General features: G+C 49.6%; 1 protein-coding gene across 2 annotated transcripts in view; it reads right to left on the bottom strand.

Annotated features, from left to right (window-relative positions):
- LOC105519059 (actin-related protein 2/3 complex subunit 4) overlaps positions 1–18,833 on the bottom strand; it is a 45,966-nt gene that overhangs the window by 5,315 nt on the left and 21,818 nt on the right. Inside the window, exons 6-13 of one of the 2 annotated variants that reach the window (XM_011952232.1) lie at positions 18,231–18,399; positions 18,012–18,109; positions 13,571–13,685; positions 12,394–12,492; positions 10,564–10,759; positions 4,970–5,118; positions 3,702–3,945; positions 1,230–1,665 (exon numbers count right to left, since the gene is read on the bottom strand). In XM_011952232.1, coding sequence (XP_011807622.1) covers positions 1,230–1,665; positions 3,702–3,945; positions 4,970–5,118; positions 10,564–10,759; positions 12,394–12,492; positions 13,571–13,685; positions 18,012–18,109; positions 18,231–18,399 — 1,506 coding nt within the window. The remainder of the gene's footprint in view (positions 1–1,229; positions 1,666–3,701; positions 3,946–4,969; positions 5,119–10,563; positions 10,760–12,393; positions 12,493–13,570; positions 13,686–18,011; positions 18,110–18,230; positions 18,400–18,833) is intronic. The other variant, XM_011952233.1, reaches the window with a different exon arrangement.

Genomic DNA, 18,833 nt, shown 5'->3' with positions numbered 1-18,833 from the left:
CTTGCAGTGAGCCGAGATCGCGCCACCGCACTCCAGCCCGGGCAACAGAGCAAGACTCTGTCTCGAAAAAAAAGAGAAATGATCAATAACTGTAATAAAGACGAGGTCACTTAGGTCATGTGATCGGTATGCTCTCTTCCCGTAACCAAACCTTGACGGAAGCCGAATGCTAATCAGAAGCCACTTAAACTGCCACAAGAAATTCTATCCAGAGCTCAGAAAGCCTTGCAATCAATTTTCTGACTGATTTTTTAAAATGCTGTTCTATTTTACAAGTAGACTCCAATCTCTCTTTGAAGCAAGATGAGTGAAATAATTATACTACTACTACTAATAGTAGCTACCAGTAATTGCCTATTACTATACATTCAGGCACTTTACAGGTTATACATGATGAAACTCCTAACCTTATTAGGTAATAACAACATTAGCTAAAACTTAGTAGCATTTACTATGTGCCAGGCACTATTCTAAAGTACTTTACTGGCTGGGCACGGTGGCTCCTGCCTGTAATCCCAGCACTTTGGGAGGCTGAGGTAGGCGTATCACCTGAGGTCAGGAGTTCGAGACCAGCCTGGCCAACATGGAGAAACCCTGTATCTACTAAAAATACAAAAATTAGCCAGGCGTTGTGGTGGGCACCTGTAATCCCAGCTACGTGGGAGGCTGAGGCAGGAGAATTGCTTGAACCCAGGAGGTGGAGGTTGCAGTGAGCCAAGATCGTGCCTCTGCACTCCAGCCTGGGCAACAGCGCAAGACTCGGTCTCAAAAATAAATAAATGAAAATGAAGTTTACGTATCATTTAATTCTCACAACTCATAGTACCTAACTTTGTGAGTTAGGTACTATTTTTATTCTTACAGATGAGGAGACCTAGGGGTTAGGAACTTGTCCAAAGTCACACAGCTTGTTGTCACTGAACAGGAATTTGAACCCAAGGAGATTCCAGAATCTCTGCTCTTATGACTATGCTATATGCCTCTCTAGAAATATTATCCCCATACACTAATTCATTTTATTCTCCCATTCCCATGAGAAAGTTGGTAATAATATCGCCATTTCAAAGATCAGGAGACTGAGGCTCAAGGAGGTGAGGTCACCTTAGCAGGACCAGGATTTGAATCTGGGTCTTAAACTAGGTCTGACTGCAGAGCCCTATACTCCACTATGGGCTGCCTGGTAGAGGGTGCAGACTCTCTGGGGTCCTGCCTGGGCCCAACCTCCTCACCTGCTTATAGATGAGCTCAAAGGCTCCTGTGTCACAGTTGCGGTCCAGCCGCCGGTCAATGACCACGCGCAGGGTGTCAGCTTGCACGCCAGCACAGAGCTGGGCTGTGACTGCCGTGGAGGGCGCCATGGTGGGGCTGGCGTTGATCTCAATCAGCCAGGGCTGGAAGTCCTCCCCGAACACAAAGTCAGCACCATAGAGCTCAAAGCTGGCCTTCCGACACTGCACGGTGTCCTGGGAGGTCTGAAGTGCGTGGATTACAGCATCCTTCATGCCAGGCACGATGATGGTGGACCAAGCATTTGGGGCCCCCATCTCCTGCAGGTGGGCCTGGAACCTCTGGCTGGACCACATGTTGTCTGGGGGAAGCAGTGGATGCCGATGGCATGAGTTCTCCAGGTGCTTCTGGATGGAGTTGTTACACAGGTGCACTGAGCTGGGGCAGAGAGCAGAAAACTGAGGTCCAGGCCCTTGTGTCTCTCCCATCTAAGTTCAGGGAGGACAGGCAAGTCCTGGAACCAGCCCTGGGCCACCCTGCACTATTCAACTTGAGATGGGGCCCTACTAGGAAGGACAAAAAGGACAGAGGCCTGGGCCCCACCACATTCCTTTAGGGCCAGAACTACTCTTATCTCTCAGGGCTGCTCTGAGGGCGCTAATTATGGGGGCCACAGTACTAAGTGCTTTGTGCATAGTCTCAGTTAACCATCTCAGTGTTTGGAAGATAAGAGGGTGGGTAAGGGTATGGCCCTGTCATCGTCAGGACGTGTTCAAGTGCCATCTCCACACTAGTTGTGAGACCTTAGGCAAGTCATCTAACCTGCGTGCTCTTCACATCTGCAAAATGAGAGTAGTAACAGTACCTACTTCACTGTTTTTTATTTTTTTTCTTCAGACCTGGTGAACAGGAAGTATTCACTAGGTTCTTTTTTTTTTTTTTTTTTTTTGAGACGGAGTCTTGCTCTGTGCCCCAGGCTGGAGTGCAGTGGCGCGATCTCGGCTCACTGCAAGCTCCGCTTCCTGGGTTCACGCCATTCTCCTGCCTCAGCCTCCCGAGTAGCTGGGACTATAGGCGCCCACCACCATGCCCAGCTAATTTTCTTGTATTTTTAGTAGAGACGGGGTTTCACCGTGTTAGCCAGGATGGTCTCCATCTCCTGACCTCGTGATCCGCCCGACTCGGCCTCCCAAAGTGCTGGGATTACAGGCTTGAGCCACCGTGCCCGGCCTCACTGGGTTCTTATGAAGAATAAGATAATGGATACAAAGTGCTTAGCACTATCACATATGAAGCACTCAATAATTGATAGCTATGAATTTCATACTACTGCCTCCATTCTTCAGACGTGGAAACCAAGGCTTAAATAGGTTTTCACATGACCAGAGTCAAACAACTTGGAAGCTGCAGAGACAGAATTTGAATTCAGGCTTCAACAAGGCTTTCTCTCACCCCAGAAGTTAACACGACATCTTGGTTTTCAAAACGTCTGACCTCCTTTCCCCTGCTCTACATTTGCTTCCCTTTTCCCCCAACGACAAATATAATCTTTTTTTTTTTTTTTGAGACAGAGTCTTGCTCTGTTGCCCAGGTTGGAGTGCAGTCGCACGATCTCAGTTCACTGTAACCTCCACCTCCCAGGTTCAAACAATTCTCCTGTCTCAGCCTCCCAAGTAGCTGGGACTACAGGCGCCCGCCAACACGCCCAGCTAATTTTTATATTTTTAGTAGAGACGGGGTTTCACCATATTGGTCAGGCTGGTCTTGAACTCCTGACCTCAGGTGATCTGCCTGCCTCAGCCTCCCAAAGTGCTGGGATTACAGGCGTGAGCCACTGCGCCTGGCCCAAATAATCTTTGAACCTGTTAGATAATTTAACTTGTGTTCATTACTTGTCTGTTTCTCCCTGCTAGAATGTAAGCCCTTGAGAGCTGGGATCTTGTTTTGTTCACTGCTATACCCCAAGTGCCCAGAACAGTGCATGGCATAAGGTACACACTCGGTCAAATCTGTTGGAGGGGCCAGGCACAATGTAATCCCAGCACTTTAGGAAGCCAAGGTGGGACGATCGCTTGAGCCCAGGAGTTTGAGACCAGCCTAGGCAACATAGTGAGACCCCATGTCTACATAAAAGAATTCAAAAATCAGCTGTGGCACATGCCTGTGGTCTCAGATACTTGGGAGGCTGAGGAGGAAGGATTGCTTGAGCACAGGAAGTCAAGGCTACAGTGAGCCGTGACCATGCCACTGCACTCCAGCCTAGGCAACAGAGTGAGACCGCCCCCTGTCAAAAAAAATAAAAATAAAAAATCTGTTGGATGCAAGGACAGCTGGCTGGATGAGAGCCCGCCTGCCTGCAGTCTGTGTGTGGAGCCTAGCGCTGCTGCGTGAGTCCCCTGCACTGTAATTGCCTGTTTGCTTGCCAGTTCCCCAACTAGGCAGGGAGCTCGTGGGAGGCGAACAGAGGGGCTCACTTGTCCAGGTTCTTCAGGGAGAAGGGCTGTGTGGAAAAGCGGATATAGCTGTCGCGGTAGAACCACACAGTAAGTGGGTTCCAGTCAGTTACCAGGAACCACTGTCTCAGGTCAAACTTGGTGCCAAAGATGAGCAGGGGCCGCTCAATATACTTCTGCACCACCCATTTGCCATCCTTCATCACCATGGGGTTGCCATTCACCAGCTTCAGCATCTCCTCCAGGTGGTCCATGCATATGATGCCTACGGGGGAAGAGGGCAGTCAGGGATTGAAAGGTCAGGCGTGGGCTGGGAGAAGGGCCAGCTTGTCATGAGCTCTCATCCCCTTGGAGCTGATAGGGCTGCATGGGTAAGGCTGTCTCCCTCAACCAGAACTCAGTTCCCTTTGGGAAAGCCAGGAATTTGCTAAGGATTTAAAATTTTTCCTAATTAACCAGTTTTGTTTGATTAAACAGGAATATATACATGGATACAAATTTAAAGTGCTGGGCTTTTTTTTGAGACAGTCCTGTCGCCCAGGCTGGAGTGCAGTGGCACGAGCCCAGCTCACTGCAACCTCCGCCTCCTGGGTTTAAGCGATTTTCCTGCCTCAGTCTCCTGAGTAGCTGGGATTGCAGGTGCCTGCCACCACGTGTGGCCAATTTTTGTATTTTTAGTAGAGACAGGGTTTCACCATGTTGGCCAGGCTGGTCTCCAACTCCTGACCTCATGTGATCCACCCGCCTCGGCCTCCCAAAGTGCTGGGATTACAAGCATGAGCCACCGCGCCCGGCCAGTGTTGGGCTTTTTAAAAGTATGTGCACCTATTACTTTCCTACCAATAATAAATAGACTATAAAACAAAACAAAAATTAGACAGTACGAAAGGGCATACAATAAACATTACATCTCCTTATCCAGAGGCAGCCAACTGCTGCTTCCAGGTCCTTATGGATATCCTTTCGGATCATGTGAGAGCCTACACATGCCTTAGTTTCCCAGGATTGTCTAAATTAAAGCATGTTAAGGATTTGGAATAGTGCTTTAAATGCATGACTGCATTTAATCCTCACCTCACAGGAGGTATTATCATCCTCCTCATTTCACATATGAGGGAACTGGGGTTCAGGGAGGTGATAAAACCTGCTCAAGGTCACGAAGAATATTAGTAGCAGAGCTAGGACTCAAACCCATGCAATCTGGCTTCAATAGACCTACACTATTAACTTCCCTGGCCTTTACTGGGAGATGGGAGGTGCCAAGGCAGGAAGCAGGAGCTGATCCCCACCTCGTCCACGGGACTTGGCTCCTGGCTTCACAATCCAGATGTTGCGATCCCCTTCCATGTCTATCTGGGGTACCACGGCCCGCAGCTGCTGCAGGATGTCCTCACAGCGCTGGACCTGAGTGTCGAGGTGCCTGAGTTCTGCCCCTTCGCTGTGGGGAAATGATGGAACTTGGGCAGGGCTGGACCTGGGACATGTGGGTGGAGAGGGCAAGGGGAGATATATTCCACCCCCCCCCCCACTGTCTTCCAGGCAGCCTCGGCCACGCCCTCCCTGCAGATATCCATAGGTCCCTTCCAAGCCTCCGGCCCCACCTTCAAGCCACCCCTGAAATCCTAACCTCCCCAGACTACATGAAAGGGAAAGGTTTATAAAATTCCATTAACTGCAAACCACCCCCTACTCCAACACTCCACCTGTGCCACTCCCATTCCTATTACATTAAAACTGTCTTTGACAGAATTTAATCTTTCCAGTTCCTAATGATAAAGCACCACTATGTGCCAGGCATTGTGACAAGGGCTTTCCATATATTTTCACTAATCCCCTCAAGGCCCTGCCAGGAAAGTATTACTGGTACCCCACCCCCTACCCCCCGACTTTTTTTTTTTTTTTTTTTTTTTGTGGAGACAGGGTCTTGGTCTGTCACCCAGGCTAAAGTGCAGTGGTGAAACCATGGCTCACTGCAGCCAGGAACTCCTAGGTCCAAGTTTCAGCCTCCCAAGTAGTTGGAATTATAGCCATACGCCACCACACCCAAGCTAATTTCTATTTTTGGCAGAGATGGGTCTTATTATGTTACCCAGGCTGGTCTTGAATTCCTGGCCTCAGGCGATCCTCCTGCTCAGCCTCCCAAAGTTCTGGGATTGCAGGCATGAGATACCACACCCAGCACTAGTCCCATTTTAGGGAAATGTAAACTAGGCCAGGCACGGTGGCTCATGCCTGTAATCCCAGCACTTTGGGAGGCGGAGGCAGGCGGATCACCTGAAGTCAGGAGTTCGAGAACAGGCTGGCCAACATGGCAAAACCCTGTCTTTACTAAAAATACAAAAATTAGCCAGGCATGGTGGCAGGTGCCTGTAATCCCAGCTACTTGAGAGACTAAGGCAGGACAATCACTTGAACCAGGGAGGCAGAGGTTACAGTGAGCCAAGATCCCGCCACTGCACTCCAGCCTGGGCGGGTGACAGAGCAAGACTCGGTCTCAAAAAAATAAAATAAAATAAAATAAAAAGTAAACTGGGCCGGCCACAGTGGCTCATGCTTGTAATCCCAGCGCTTTGGAAGGCCGAGGTGGGCGGATCACAAGGTCAAGAGATCGAGACCATCCTGGCCAACATGGTGAAACTCTGTCTCTCCTAAAAATACAAAAATTAGCCGGGTGTGGTGGTGGGCACCTGTAGTCCCAGCTACTCGTTAGGCTGAGGCAGGAGAATCGCTTCAACCCAGGAGGCAGAGGTTGCAATGAGCCGAGATCATACCATTGCACTCCAGCCTGGGCAACAGAGCGAGACTCCATCTCAAAAAAAATACTTTTTTTTTTTTTGAAGCTTTGAGAGTTAAAGGACTTACCCAAGGCCATACACTGAAAGCTGACTGGTACAGCCGGGATTCAAACTTGGTCCTGTCTGATTCCTCCATGCATAGGTGCTTTTTGGGGTTCATTCCTCTCTTAATCTGCACCTAATATTGGCTGATACAATGTTAGCCTAATTCCTTTCAAGCACATCTATATCACACCTCTTCCTTGCTTTTCTCCCCATCATTTACCCCGACCTGACACATCTGCTTATTTGGTTATTGTCTGAATCCCCTAACTAGAATGTAAACTCCGTAAGAGCAGGAACATTTTTTGTAGTTGTTCTCTGCTGTAATCCCCATCCCCAGGCACCACACCTGGCACTCAGCAGGTACTCCCTAAAAGTTTGCTCAATGAATGAACGGTTGGCTCAGCAAGTACTTTGGTAGGAGCCTGCCTCAGCAACTGGGCTGCACAGACAGGGTTTCATGGACAAAGAGTGACCCTGTTCTCTACAGGACAGAAAATGTCCTGAACTAAACCAAGTCACAAAATACACCAGATAGCTACCTCATCCAGAGTCTCCCATTTCTTTCCTTCTGAATGAATAGCTTCCTCCTATTCAGGGGAAGCTAACTCTGTAACACCTTAGCATCTTAAATGTCTCCAGTCATGGAGAACTTTCTCTTTTTTAAGGAGGAGGCAGCCTTAAAAAAGGGCAGTGCCAGGAACACTTTGGGGCAGTGCCAGGAACAAGGACAGCAAGATGCAGGGGGCTAGGCAAGGTCTCCCAGCAGTACTCACACCTATGTCCTGACAAACTTTTCTGTGGTCCGTAGCATGAAGAATCTGTTCGGTAATCTGTGATGTGGCCCAGGAAAGTATCACACAGGAGTGTAATTTGAAAAAGTATATTTGACATGACAGTATGATTTTATAGTTAGTGAAAAGAAAAAAAAACAAACAGTATTTTAATGAAAAGTCAACCTTGATGAAAACCTGGCTGGCTTAGTTCTTAAAATCCAGGATTAAAACAAACAAACAAAAAACTGGGTGGTTGGTTTTTTTTTTTTTCCGAGACAGAGTCTCGCTCTGTTGCCCAGGCTGGAGTGCAATGGCGCGATCTCAGCTCACTGCAAGCTTCACCTGCCGGGTTCATGCCATTCTCCTGCCTCAGCCTCCTGAGTAGTTGGGACTACAGGTGCCCACCACTACACCCGGATAATTTTTTTGTATTTTTAGTAGAGACGGGGTTTCACCGTGTTAGCCAGGATGGTCTCGATCTCATGACCTGGGTAATCTGCCTGCCTCAGCCTCCCAAAGTGCTGGGATTACAGGTGTGAGCCACCACACCCGGCCACTAATTTTTGTATTTTTACAAAAGATGGGGTTTCACCATATTGGCCAGGCTGGTCTTGAACTCCTGACCTCATGATCCACCAGTCTTGGCCTCCCAAAGTGCTGGGATTACAGGCATGAGCCACTGCCCCAAGTGGATTTGTTTTTTTAAAAAAGTTGAGAAGCATTAACAGTAAATATTGAATGAATTAGGCCGACCACACACACAAAAAAAATTTTTGTTTGTAGGCCCACCAAACAAAAATTTGCCAGGCCTGGTGGCACACACCTGTAGTCCCAGCTACTCAGGAGGCTGAGGTGGGAAAAATCACTTGAGCCTGGGAGGCAGAGGTTGCAGTGAGCCAAGATTGCACCACTGCACTCCAGCCTGGGTGACAAAGTAAGACCCTGTCTCAAAAAACTAAACTAAAATAAAATATTGAAGGAATGAATGAATGCTGGTCATTTGTACCGAACCATTCAACACTGTGTACGTGTGTTATATGATGCAATATTTTATGTAATCCCGACTTCACAGAGATTCCTATAGCCCTCTAGAACTTGCCCCCACACACCAGAAATAAAAAGGACTCGTGCTTCATGACTAATGTTCGAAGTCTTGAAAATTCTTTTTTTTTTTTGTTTGAGACAGAGTCTCACTCTGTCACCTAGGCTGGAGTGCAGTGGCACAATCTTGGCTCACTGCAACCTCTGCCTCCCGGATTCAAGCAATTCTCCTGTCTCAGCCTTGGCCTCCCAAAGTGCTAGGATTACAGGCATGAGCCACCGCCCCGAGTGGATTTGTTTTTTTAAAAAAGTTGAGAAGCATTAACAGTAAATATTAGGCCGGGCGCGGTGGCTCAAGCCTGTAATCCCAGCACTTTGGGAGGCCGAGACGGGTGGATCACGAGGTCAGGAGATCAAGACCATCCTGGCTAACACAGCGAAACCCCGTCTCTACTAAAAACTACAAAAAACTAGCCGGGCAAGGTGGCGGGTGCCTGTAGTCCCAGCTACTCGGGAGGCTGAGGCAGGAGAATGGTGTGAACCTGGGAGGCGGAGCTTGCAGTGAGCTGAGATCCGGCCACTGCACTCCAGCCTGGGTGACAGAGCCAGATTCCGTCTCAAAAAAAAAAAAAAAAAACAGTAAAAAAAACAGTAAATATTGAACGAATTAGGCTGAGTGCAGTGGCTCACACTACTCAGTGGCTCCTGAGTAGCTGGGATTACAGGCATGTGCCACCATGCCAGTTAATTTTCGTATGTTTAGTAGAGATGGGGTTTCGCCATATTGCCCAGGCTGGTCTCCAACTCCTGACCTCAAGTGATCTGCCCGCCTCCACCTCCCAAAGTGCTGGGATTACAGGCGTGAGCCACCACGCCTGGCCGCCTTGATAATTCTTAAGATGGGTAGCTTTACATTTTCCAGTAGCTAAAGAGAAAGTATTGGGCCACCTAAGTTATTTCCTGACATTTAGAAAAGATGCAATGAATTACTTGCTGATGACGTGGGTCTGCTGCTCATGTCATTCATTAGTTCTTCAGTTTCCCCTATTGAGTAATTAAATCTGTCCATTTGTTTCTGTTCTTCAGTTTCCCCTATTGAGCAATTAAATCTGTCAATTTCTTTCCATTACCACCACCCCAGCTGAGATTCCTAGCACTCCCACCTGGCTTCCTGCAGGTCTCAAACCTTAAGCTGTGTCCCGGTTGACAACAGGGGCTACGCTTCATTTCTGGTACCTGGCACAATGCTTGGCACATTGGAGTTGCTAAAGAAATGCTTACTGTGTGTTCTGCCTTCAGGGCTGTTCTCCCTCCAGTTGCTCCTGCATGCTTCTCCTGAATGGAATCTCCCTAAAGCAGCACCAGGCCCACCTTGATCCTCACTTCCCCCGCCTGAGAACTTTTTTCCAAAATGTGTTCAGAAAACACTGCCCCAGGCCAGGCGCGGTGGCTCACGCCTGTAATCCCAGCACTTTGGGAGGCCGAGGAGGGCGAATCACGAGGTCAGGAGATCGAGACCATCCTGGCTAACATGGTGAAACCCCGTCTCTACTAAAAATATAAAAAATTAGCCAGGCGTGGTGGCGGGCCCCTGTAGTCCCAGCTACTGGGGAGGCTGAGGCAGGAGAATGGCGTGAACCCGGGAGGCGGAGCTTGCAGTGAGCCAAGATCGTGCCACTGCACTCCAGCCTGGGCGAAAGAGCGAGACTCCATCTCAAAAAAGAAAAAAAAAAAAAGGAAAACACTGCCCCTCAGGATGCTTGGTGGGAGGCAGGGCAGGGTGGGAGCCTACAGAGAGAGTACAGGATACACTCTCTCTGTAGGCTTACACCACCCATAGGTTCTGAAAAGTACTGCCCCAGGGAAGCCTCTTTAATTAACTGCTTAATCCAGTGTTTTCCCAATGTGATGGACCACAAAAGCCCTTTTTCCATAAAATCTATTTACTTCCTGGAGAATTAACATCCATACAACACACACTTTGGGCAATGTGCTGTCCATTTGGTGGCACGGGCCATGCTCTTAAGAGACTATGCTATGCCAAGAACCAAGAAGAGTGGCCCAGACCCTATCATGGAGGCAGTGGGAGTCCTTGAGGGTTCCCGAGCAGAAGAAGGGCAGGGTAAATGAGCGGGAAGCTTGGGGAAGGGGTGGGGGCTGCCCGAGACAGAAAGGGCCTGTCTGTAAGCACCTGCCCACAGCCCAAAGTCCCAGCTGCAGGGGACTCACTGGACCACTTGGTAGTAGCGCTGGAGGAAGAGGGACCAGCCCTCGGGGGTGAGGTACAGTGGGGCCTCCAGGTCCTTGTCGATGTCCATGTGGGCCAGGTTGCTAAGGTACTCCTCGCACGCACACAGAGCTTCATCCACAAACTCTGGGGACACCGACACTGGGTTTTTCTCCTGTTTCTTGTGCTGCTTGTCTCCTGCACATAGGGAGGGGCCTGTCACGATCCCATATCAAGGCAGGTAACCTGACACATGCCACAGCCCCCATTGTCCTAAGGCCTGTCACTTACATGAGGCCCAGCACGTACCTAGATAGATCCCTTACTGCCCTGGGATGTGTCACTTAGCTGAGGCTTTGCTCTAAATTCACTGCAACTCTAGCACTTGTCCCTGGCTCCCACTGTCCCAGGACCTGTCACTCACTGAAGACTCTGCCCTAAATGTCCCCAAGGCCTCTGACAGTACCTATAGCCTCTCTGCCCCTGGGACCTCTAACACACCTGAGGCTCTGCCTAAAATGCACCTGGGAGCCTTGGCCTATGTGAACCCAGTTATACATGAATACCCTTCCCCCAAGTCTGACACAGGTTCTTAAGTCCACACAACAGAAATCCGGACCCACTCCCAGAATCCTGATACAGAGCTACAATCATTAGCCCACAGAAGCACTAACCTGTGTGTGCACTGTGACTGCACAAAGCCCTGACACACCTGAAAGTGATTACAGAAACTGACCCTTCAGAAGACCCCCATGCACATCCACAGACCTGACTCACCCCGAACATCACAGTGCACTGAAGACCCTGATATACAACTGAGGCCCTCAGACCCCTGCAGCCTGACCTATACCATAAAAGCTTAAGCACGGGGTCTCTAGCCACACCCAAGGCCCTTTTGCCCCTTATCCTGGCACACAACCAAGCCTTCCCTGTACGTGACACATGCAAGAGACAGCAATGGGGAGGTCTCCTTCTGGAAGAGGCAGGGATTTTCCTCCTTCCTGGAGAGCCGCCTCTACTTCCCTGAATCCCTCACTGATGGGTCCCTGGATTACACGACTAGGAGCCTGGAGGCACAAGCTAAATCCAGAAAGGGAAAGGGTAGGCAGTGGTTGGGCTGGCATGTAATGATAGTGAGGGTTCCTCTTTGTCCCCCTCCATTCCAAGCTCTTCCTTATGTTCAGGCCTAAGCTGTTCTCAGGCCATGTGTAAAGCCTGGTTTCACTGCTTCCTCCTCCTCAGAGACCTGAGCTCCTCACAGGCAGGGACGGACCATGTCTTCTTAGTCTGCCCTCTCCAGGGTGCTTGGCCACATGCCAGGCCCATGGGAGGGCGGAATGAGGAGTGGATCAACTAACAAATGGATGGGAAGACAAGTGTCTAGGTACCTGGGACAGAAAAATGGATGAGTGGATGGACTGGAGGACAGATAGGTGGTAGATAGGAGAATGGAATAGCAGGTAGGTAGATGGGTAGATGGATCTGTGGAAGGATAGGGAGTGGATAGATGGATGGGGAGTATGGAGCTGACGTCAGGTAGATGAATGAAGAGATTAACAATGGGTGACGGGAGGATGGAAGCATGAATGGAAGTGTGGGTGGGTGAATCGGTAGATCAGAGAGTAGGTGAATAAGTGGGTACATAGGTGAATGGATGAGTGGATGGATGGATGGATGGATGGATGGATAGATGGGTAGGTGTGAATCATACACAGATGTGTGAATGAACCAGTAGGTGGGTGGATGAATAGATAGGTAGAAGGGCAGATAGGTGGAAGGGCAGCTGGTGGAGGATAAATGGGTGGGAGAGTGGAGGTAATCACAGTACTTACCTGAGGCCTCTTCCTCTACTGCCTGGATAGGGTATGACTTCCACTCAGACTTCACCACCAGCTTGAGAACGTTGCGGGCAGCTGTCAGCCAGAAGTCCTCTGCTCCCAGGCCAGGGGATACCCTGCTCAGCCCCTAGGCTTGAGGCCTGTTCTGGTTCCAGAACCTGATCACGACTTGCCCCATTTTGGATCCAGAACCTGACCATGACTTGCCCTATTTTGGATCCAGAACCTGACTCTACCTTTTCGGACTCTAGAGCCTGAGTTTAGAACTTGCTCCTGTTTCAGGCCATGTACGGTGGCTTATGCCTGTAATCTTAGCACCTTGGGAGGCCGAGGTGGGTGGATCACGAGGTCAGGAGATCGAGACCATCCTGGCTAACACAGTGAAACCCCGTCTCTACTAAAAATACAAAAAATTAGCCGGGTGTGGTGGCGGGCGCCTGTAATCCCAGCTACTAGGAAGGTTGAGGCAGAAGAATGGCATGAACCTGGGAGGCGGAGCTTGCAGTGAGCCAAGATCGAGCCACTGCACTCCAGTCTGGGTGACTGAGACTCCGTCTCAAAAAAAAAAAAAGGACTTGCTCCTGTTTCAGTTGTGGAACCAGACCCCCCAAATCTGACCTGACTTGGATCATATTCTGCCTTCAGAATCTGGCTTGGACCCATTGTCTGATTTATTTCTTCTGTTCATCACCTACTCTATCCTGAGAACCAGACTGTGTCGTATTTCAGATTTTGAATGTAATTTAAACCTAGCATAGAATCTGGATCCAAATTCTAACCTGAATTTAGAACATATTGTGGAATTGGAACCTAGTCTGCCTTAGAAACCCAAAGCCTGCAGCCTTTTTTGGAACCCAATTCAACAAGTGGAACTTGATACAAGCCCGGAATCTGTTCTGGATTCCAAACTCAAGGGACTGACCAACTTTTAGAACCTGCTCTAGAATATAAGCCAAGCTACCTGAGCTTTTCTGGAGGTCAGAGTTGACCAAGCTAAGAGGCTCATTAATGGAGGGCACATTAGGGAAGGATAAGGATTGAGGGTGGAAAAGGAAATCTGCTGGGGCAGATGAGGACATGAAGAGAGGCCTGTCGCTCTCCAACATGAGCCAGAGCTTCAGCCCTGCTCCGTCAGCCTGAGGTCCAGGCATGGGGCTGGGGGTCTCCTTACCTATGAAGGCTTTTTTGTCATCCTCAGCCCCCAGGCGGTAGCAGCGTGGGAAGAAGGAGTTGGCATCAACCTCATCAAACCACGGCAAATTCCGGAGAGTGAGACATAGACCCACCTACGGAGTCAGTGCTGAGAGGGCAGGGCAGGACTGCCCGTACTCAGCACACACCAGACAGCCCAGAAACACCCTGACTGGATATGCTCTCAGAGCCTCGGCCCCACTTGCAAGGTCTGAGTTGCTCACATCTATCACATACATTTGCCTGGGCAGTGTCCTTTGCCAAGAATGCCTGACGTCCCTCCTGTCCACCCTTTCACTTTTTTTTTTTTTTTGAGATGGACTCTTGCTCTGTTGCCCAGGCTGGAGTGCAGTGGCGCGATCTCAGTTCACTGTCAAGTTCTGCCTCCCAGATTCATACCATTCTCCTGCCTCAGCCTCCAGAGTAGCTGGGACTACAGGCGCCCAACACCACGCCCGGCTAATTTGTTGTATTTTTAGTAGAGACAGCGTTTCACGGTGTCAGCCAGGATGGTCTCAATCTCCTAACTTGTGATCTGCCCGCCTCGGCCTCCCAAAGTGCTGGGATTACAGGCGTGAGCCACTGCGCCGCCTGGCCCACTCTTTCACATTCTTTTTTTTTTTTTTTTTTTTGAGATGGAGTGTCACTTTTGTCGCCCAGGCTGGAGTGCAGCGGCCGGATCTCAGCTCACTGCAAGCTCCGCCTCCCGGGTTCACGCCATTCTCCTGCCTCAGCCTCCTGAGTAGCTGGGACTACAGGCGCCCAACACCACGCCCGGCTAATTTTTTGTATTTTTTTAGTAGAGACGGGGTTTCACTGGGTTAGCCAGGATGGTCTCGATCTCCTGACCTCGTGATCCGCCCGTCTTGGCCTCCCAAAGTGCTGGGATTACAGGCTTGAGCCACCGCGCCCGGCCAACTCTTTCACATTCTTAAAGAGCTGCCAAGGCCAAGCACAGTAGTTTACACCTGTAATCCCAGCACTCTGGGAGGCTGAAGTAGGAGGACTGCTCGAGGCCAAGACCAGCCTGGGCAACATAGCAAGATCTCACCTCTTAAAAATAGAACAAAACAAGGGCTGCTTCTTCTAGAATCCTTCCTAACGCACACCAATAATATAATGGCAGGTCATTATTATAAAGCCCTTCATCCTTGCCACAACCCCAGAAGATAGTCCTTACTGGTATTCTCACTGAAAGATGAGAAAACTGAGGCTCAGAGAGGTGAAGTCACTTGCTAAGAAACCCAGGTAAGTCTGGGCATGATGGCTCATGCCTGTAATCCCAGCACTTTGGGAAGCTGAAGTGGATCACCTGAGGTCATGAGTTCAAGACCAGCTTGGCCAACAGGATGAAACGCCGTTTCTACTAAAAAATACAAAAATCAGCCAGGTGTGGTGACACATACCTGTAGTCCCAGCTACTCAGGAGGCTGAGGCAGAAGAATTGCTTGAACCTGGGAGGCAGAGATTGCAGTGGGCAGAGATTGCACCACTGCATTCCAGCCTGGGAGACAGAGTGAGACTCCACTCAAAAAAAAAAAAAAAAAAAGAAACCCAGGTAAGACAGAATGGTTCAATAGCCAGATATCTTCTGCTTAGGAGGTTAAGAGTCTGCTTGCTCACTATCACTGGGTTTGGTGATTGTTCTACCTCCAGACTTATTTGAATGCTGGAGCCCATTTTAGTCACTATATCTACACATGCCAGATACGGTACAGGGGATGGATTTGAACCAGCCAGATGCTGGTCAGACTCCAAATCTTCTGAATTATATACTTCCCCTTGCCCTGAGAATTTCCTCTTACTAACAAGGAGAGCAGGGAGGAGGGCTGCCAGCCCAAGGGCGGGGAGTTGGAGGCTGCCCTGCCTGCTCCTCTAGGGAGCCCACCTTTGTGGTAAAGGAGCCAGCCCGGGCGTAGTGGTTTATCATCTGATCCTTGGAGAGGAAGCGACAGTCGAGCACATCCCGCCGGGTGGTCCAGATGAAGTAGGGGGTCTCATTCTGAACCATGCGGGACTGGGGAGACAGGGAGGAGACAGAAACACAGAGGCCAGTGTGGGTAGCAGGGCCTAAGGCAGCCTCTCCCTGCCCTGCTGAGCAGGGTGGGTGAACAGGAAGGAGAGGATGCTTCCAAGGTGGACTCTAGCCCACACATCATCTTTGTTAAAGTCAAGATTTCTCTTCTTCCAGGGCACAGGTGGGCAGAGGCCAAGCCAGTCTTTCAGGCTCCTTTTGGCCTTAGGGATGCCAAAGACTCCCTTCTGCCTCCCTTTGTCACTGCTTAAGGTGTCATATGAGGCTTGTCATTCTCAGCCCCCAGGCGGTGGCAGCGTGAGAAGAAGGAGTTGGCATTAGCCTCATCAAACCACGGCAAATTCCAAAGACTGAGACATAGACCCAACTATGGAGTTAGCCACTGAGGGGGCAGGCCCCTTAAGGGTGTCCCCAAGCAGTGATAAAGCTGCACAACTGAATGTCACACTTTGTTCTGGCCCATGGTCATCAGTGACTTGCCCAGGGGCAGGACAGTGACTCCAAGCTGATGGGCACACAGCCTGTGACAAAGGCTGTCTCATGGACCCCACCTCTCTCCATCCTTCCTACAATTCTGGGAGGTGGGATAATTATTCATAACCAATGTCAGCACATGCTGGGCCTTGCTCTAAGCACTTTCCATGTCAGTTCATTCAAGGTTCACCACAGTTCTACGTGGTAGGTGCTAAGGTAATCTCTATTTTGCAGATGAGGAAACTGAGGCATAGGAAGACAAGCGACTTGCCCAAGGGCTCATGAGATTGACCCATATGAAGCTGCCAATATTCAGCCATTCCTGACATAGAGAAATGGCTTTTTTTTTTTTTTTTTTTTTTGAGATGGAGTCTGATTCTGTCACCCAGGCTGGAGTGCAGTGGCATGATTTTGGCTCACTGCAACCTCCGTCTCCTGGGTTCAAGTGATTCTTCTGCCTCAGCTTCTCTAGTAGCTGGAATTACAGGTGTATGCCACCAGACCCAGATAATTTTTTTCTTTTTTTTAATATTTTTAGTAGAGACAGGGGTTTTACCATGCTGGTCTCGAACTCCTGACCTCAAATAAGCCACTCACCTTAGCCTCCCAAAGTGTTGTGATTACAGGCATGACCCACCACGCCCGGCCAGAAATGGCAATTTTATATAGTTGACCTCAGTAAGTGGCACTACCAAGATGGAAACCCAAGTACCCTCACATCAACATGCATGTCCTCCACATCATCACACCCGACTCTTTCAGCTTTTTTTTTTTTTTTCAGATGGAGTTATCGCTTGTTCTGTCACCCAGGCTGAAGTGCAGTGGTGCGATTTCAGCTCACTACAACCTCCATCTCCTAAGTTCAAGCAATTCTCATGCCTCACCCTCCCGAGTAGCTGGGATTACAGGTGCCCGCCACCACGCCTGGCTAATTTTTGTATTTTTATTTTATTTTTGAGACAGAGTCTCACTCTGTTGCCCAGGCTGGGATGCAGTGGCGTGATCTCAGTTCACTGCAACCTCCACCTCCTGGGTTCAAGCAATTCTGCTGCCTCAGCTTCCTAAGTAGTTGGGATTACAGGCGCCTGCCACCACACCCGGCTATTTTTTTTTTTTTTTCCAGTAGAGATGGGTTTTCACCATGTTGGCCAGGCTGGTCTCAAACTCCTAACCTCAAGGGATCCGCCCTCCTCAGCCTCCCAAAGTACTGGGATTACAGGCATAAGCCACCCCACTCCACCTCTTCCAGAGCTTTTTAAGCCCTTCCTTCCTACCTTCACTTACCAAAAGCAGAGGGAGAAAGTGAACTATGGGGTTTTTATTTGAAGGGGGAGTTACCATGCATGGAGGCTGTGCTGGCATCTGGTATGACCTAGCAGAGCTCTGAATCGCAGGCCAGATGGGACACAGGCCTGATGTGTCCCTCCCCACTCTGCGGCCCTATCCAGCCTTTATTCACTTATTTCTTTTTTAGAGATAGAGTCTTGCTTTGTTGCCCAGGCTGGAGTGCAGTGGTGTGATCATAGCTCACTGCAGCCTGTAATTCCCGGGTTCAAGCGATCCTCCCACCTTAGCCTCCCGAGTAGATGGGACTACAGGAACACGCCACCACACCCGGATAATGTTTTTCTACCTTTTTTTGTAAAGACTGAGTCTTACTATGTTGCCCAGGCTAGTCTTGAACTCCTAGCCTCAAGTGATCCTCCCACCTTGGCCTCCTGAGTAGCTGGGACCACAGGCGTGAGCCACCATGCCCAGCTCTATCCAGCCTTTAAAGAAGCAGTTTTTACTACAGATAGGGAAACTGTGGCCCAGAGAAAGAAAGGACTAGTCTGAGGTCACCCAGCTGGACACCAATGCTCTCCCACTAAGCAGGCAGCCCCTGCTTCATCTTGTCCCCCAGGCCCCTCACCATCAGAGCGTGTGTTCCATCTAGGTCATCAAATTTCAGTAAATCATCCAAGTCGAACAGCTGTGGTGGCTGGAACTCCTCATCCTCATCTTCATCCTCTGTGGATGCAGAGCCCAGAGCTGATGAGTTTCCTCTCCCTGCCCCATAGTCCATAAGGCCTCAACCCTGGGACAGTGGGACTCAGGAGGGACAGTTGTGGAAAGGGAGGGAACCACTCACCATCCTCAGTGGTGTCACTGTCACCCATCGCTGAGCTATCCAGATCCTTTTGGGGTGGCAGCAGGGTGGGGCCTGAGCGATGGACCATCTTCTTCTCCACCCAGCCCCTCCGGCGCAAGAGATACCGGATCACCGGGTAGCAGCCTTGGATTGTAAAGATCTTCTTCTGCTGCAAGGTGAGAGATGGATACTTCTTCAATAAGTATTGCATAAGTGCCAGACATAGGGGATATAAAGGTGAACCAGATAGTATGGACACTGCCATCAGGAAATTTTTATATTCCAGTAGGAGAAATAAACAGACTCTACATAAGTAGAGAAATAAATATGCATGGTAATAATAATAGCAATGGCTACTATTTATTGAGGACCTACTACGTGCTGAGCACTTACATGTATTACTAACAATACTATGCGTTTTTGTTTTGTTTTGTTTGAGATAGGGTCTCACTCTGTTGCCCAGGCTGGAGTGTGGTGGCACAATTTCGGCTCACTGCACTCTCTTCCTCCTGGGTTCAAGCGGTTCTCCTGCCTCAGCCTCCTTGAGTACCTGGGATTACAGGTGTGCACCACCATGCCTAGATTTTTTTTTTTTTTTTTTTT

The sequence above is a fragment of the Colobus angolensis genome, unplaced genomic scaffold (genome assembly GCF_000951035.1).
Source record: "Colobus angolensis palliatus isolate OR3802 unplaced genomic scaffold, Cang.pa_1.0 Scaffold34, whole genome shotgun sequence".
In the NCBI taxonomy this organism is placed as follows: Eukaryota; Metazoa; Chordata; class Mammalia; order Primates; family Cercopithecidae; genus Colobus; species Colobus angolensis.
This window is presented reverse-complemented; position numbering and strand designations above follow the sequence as displayed.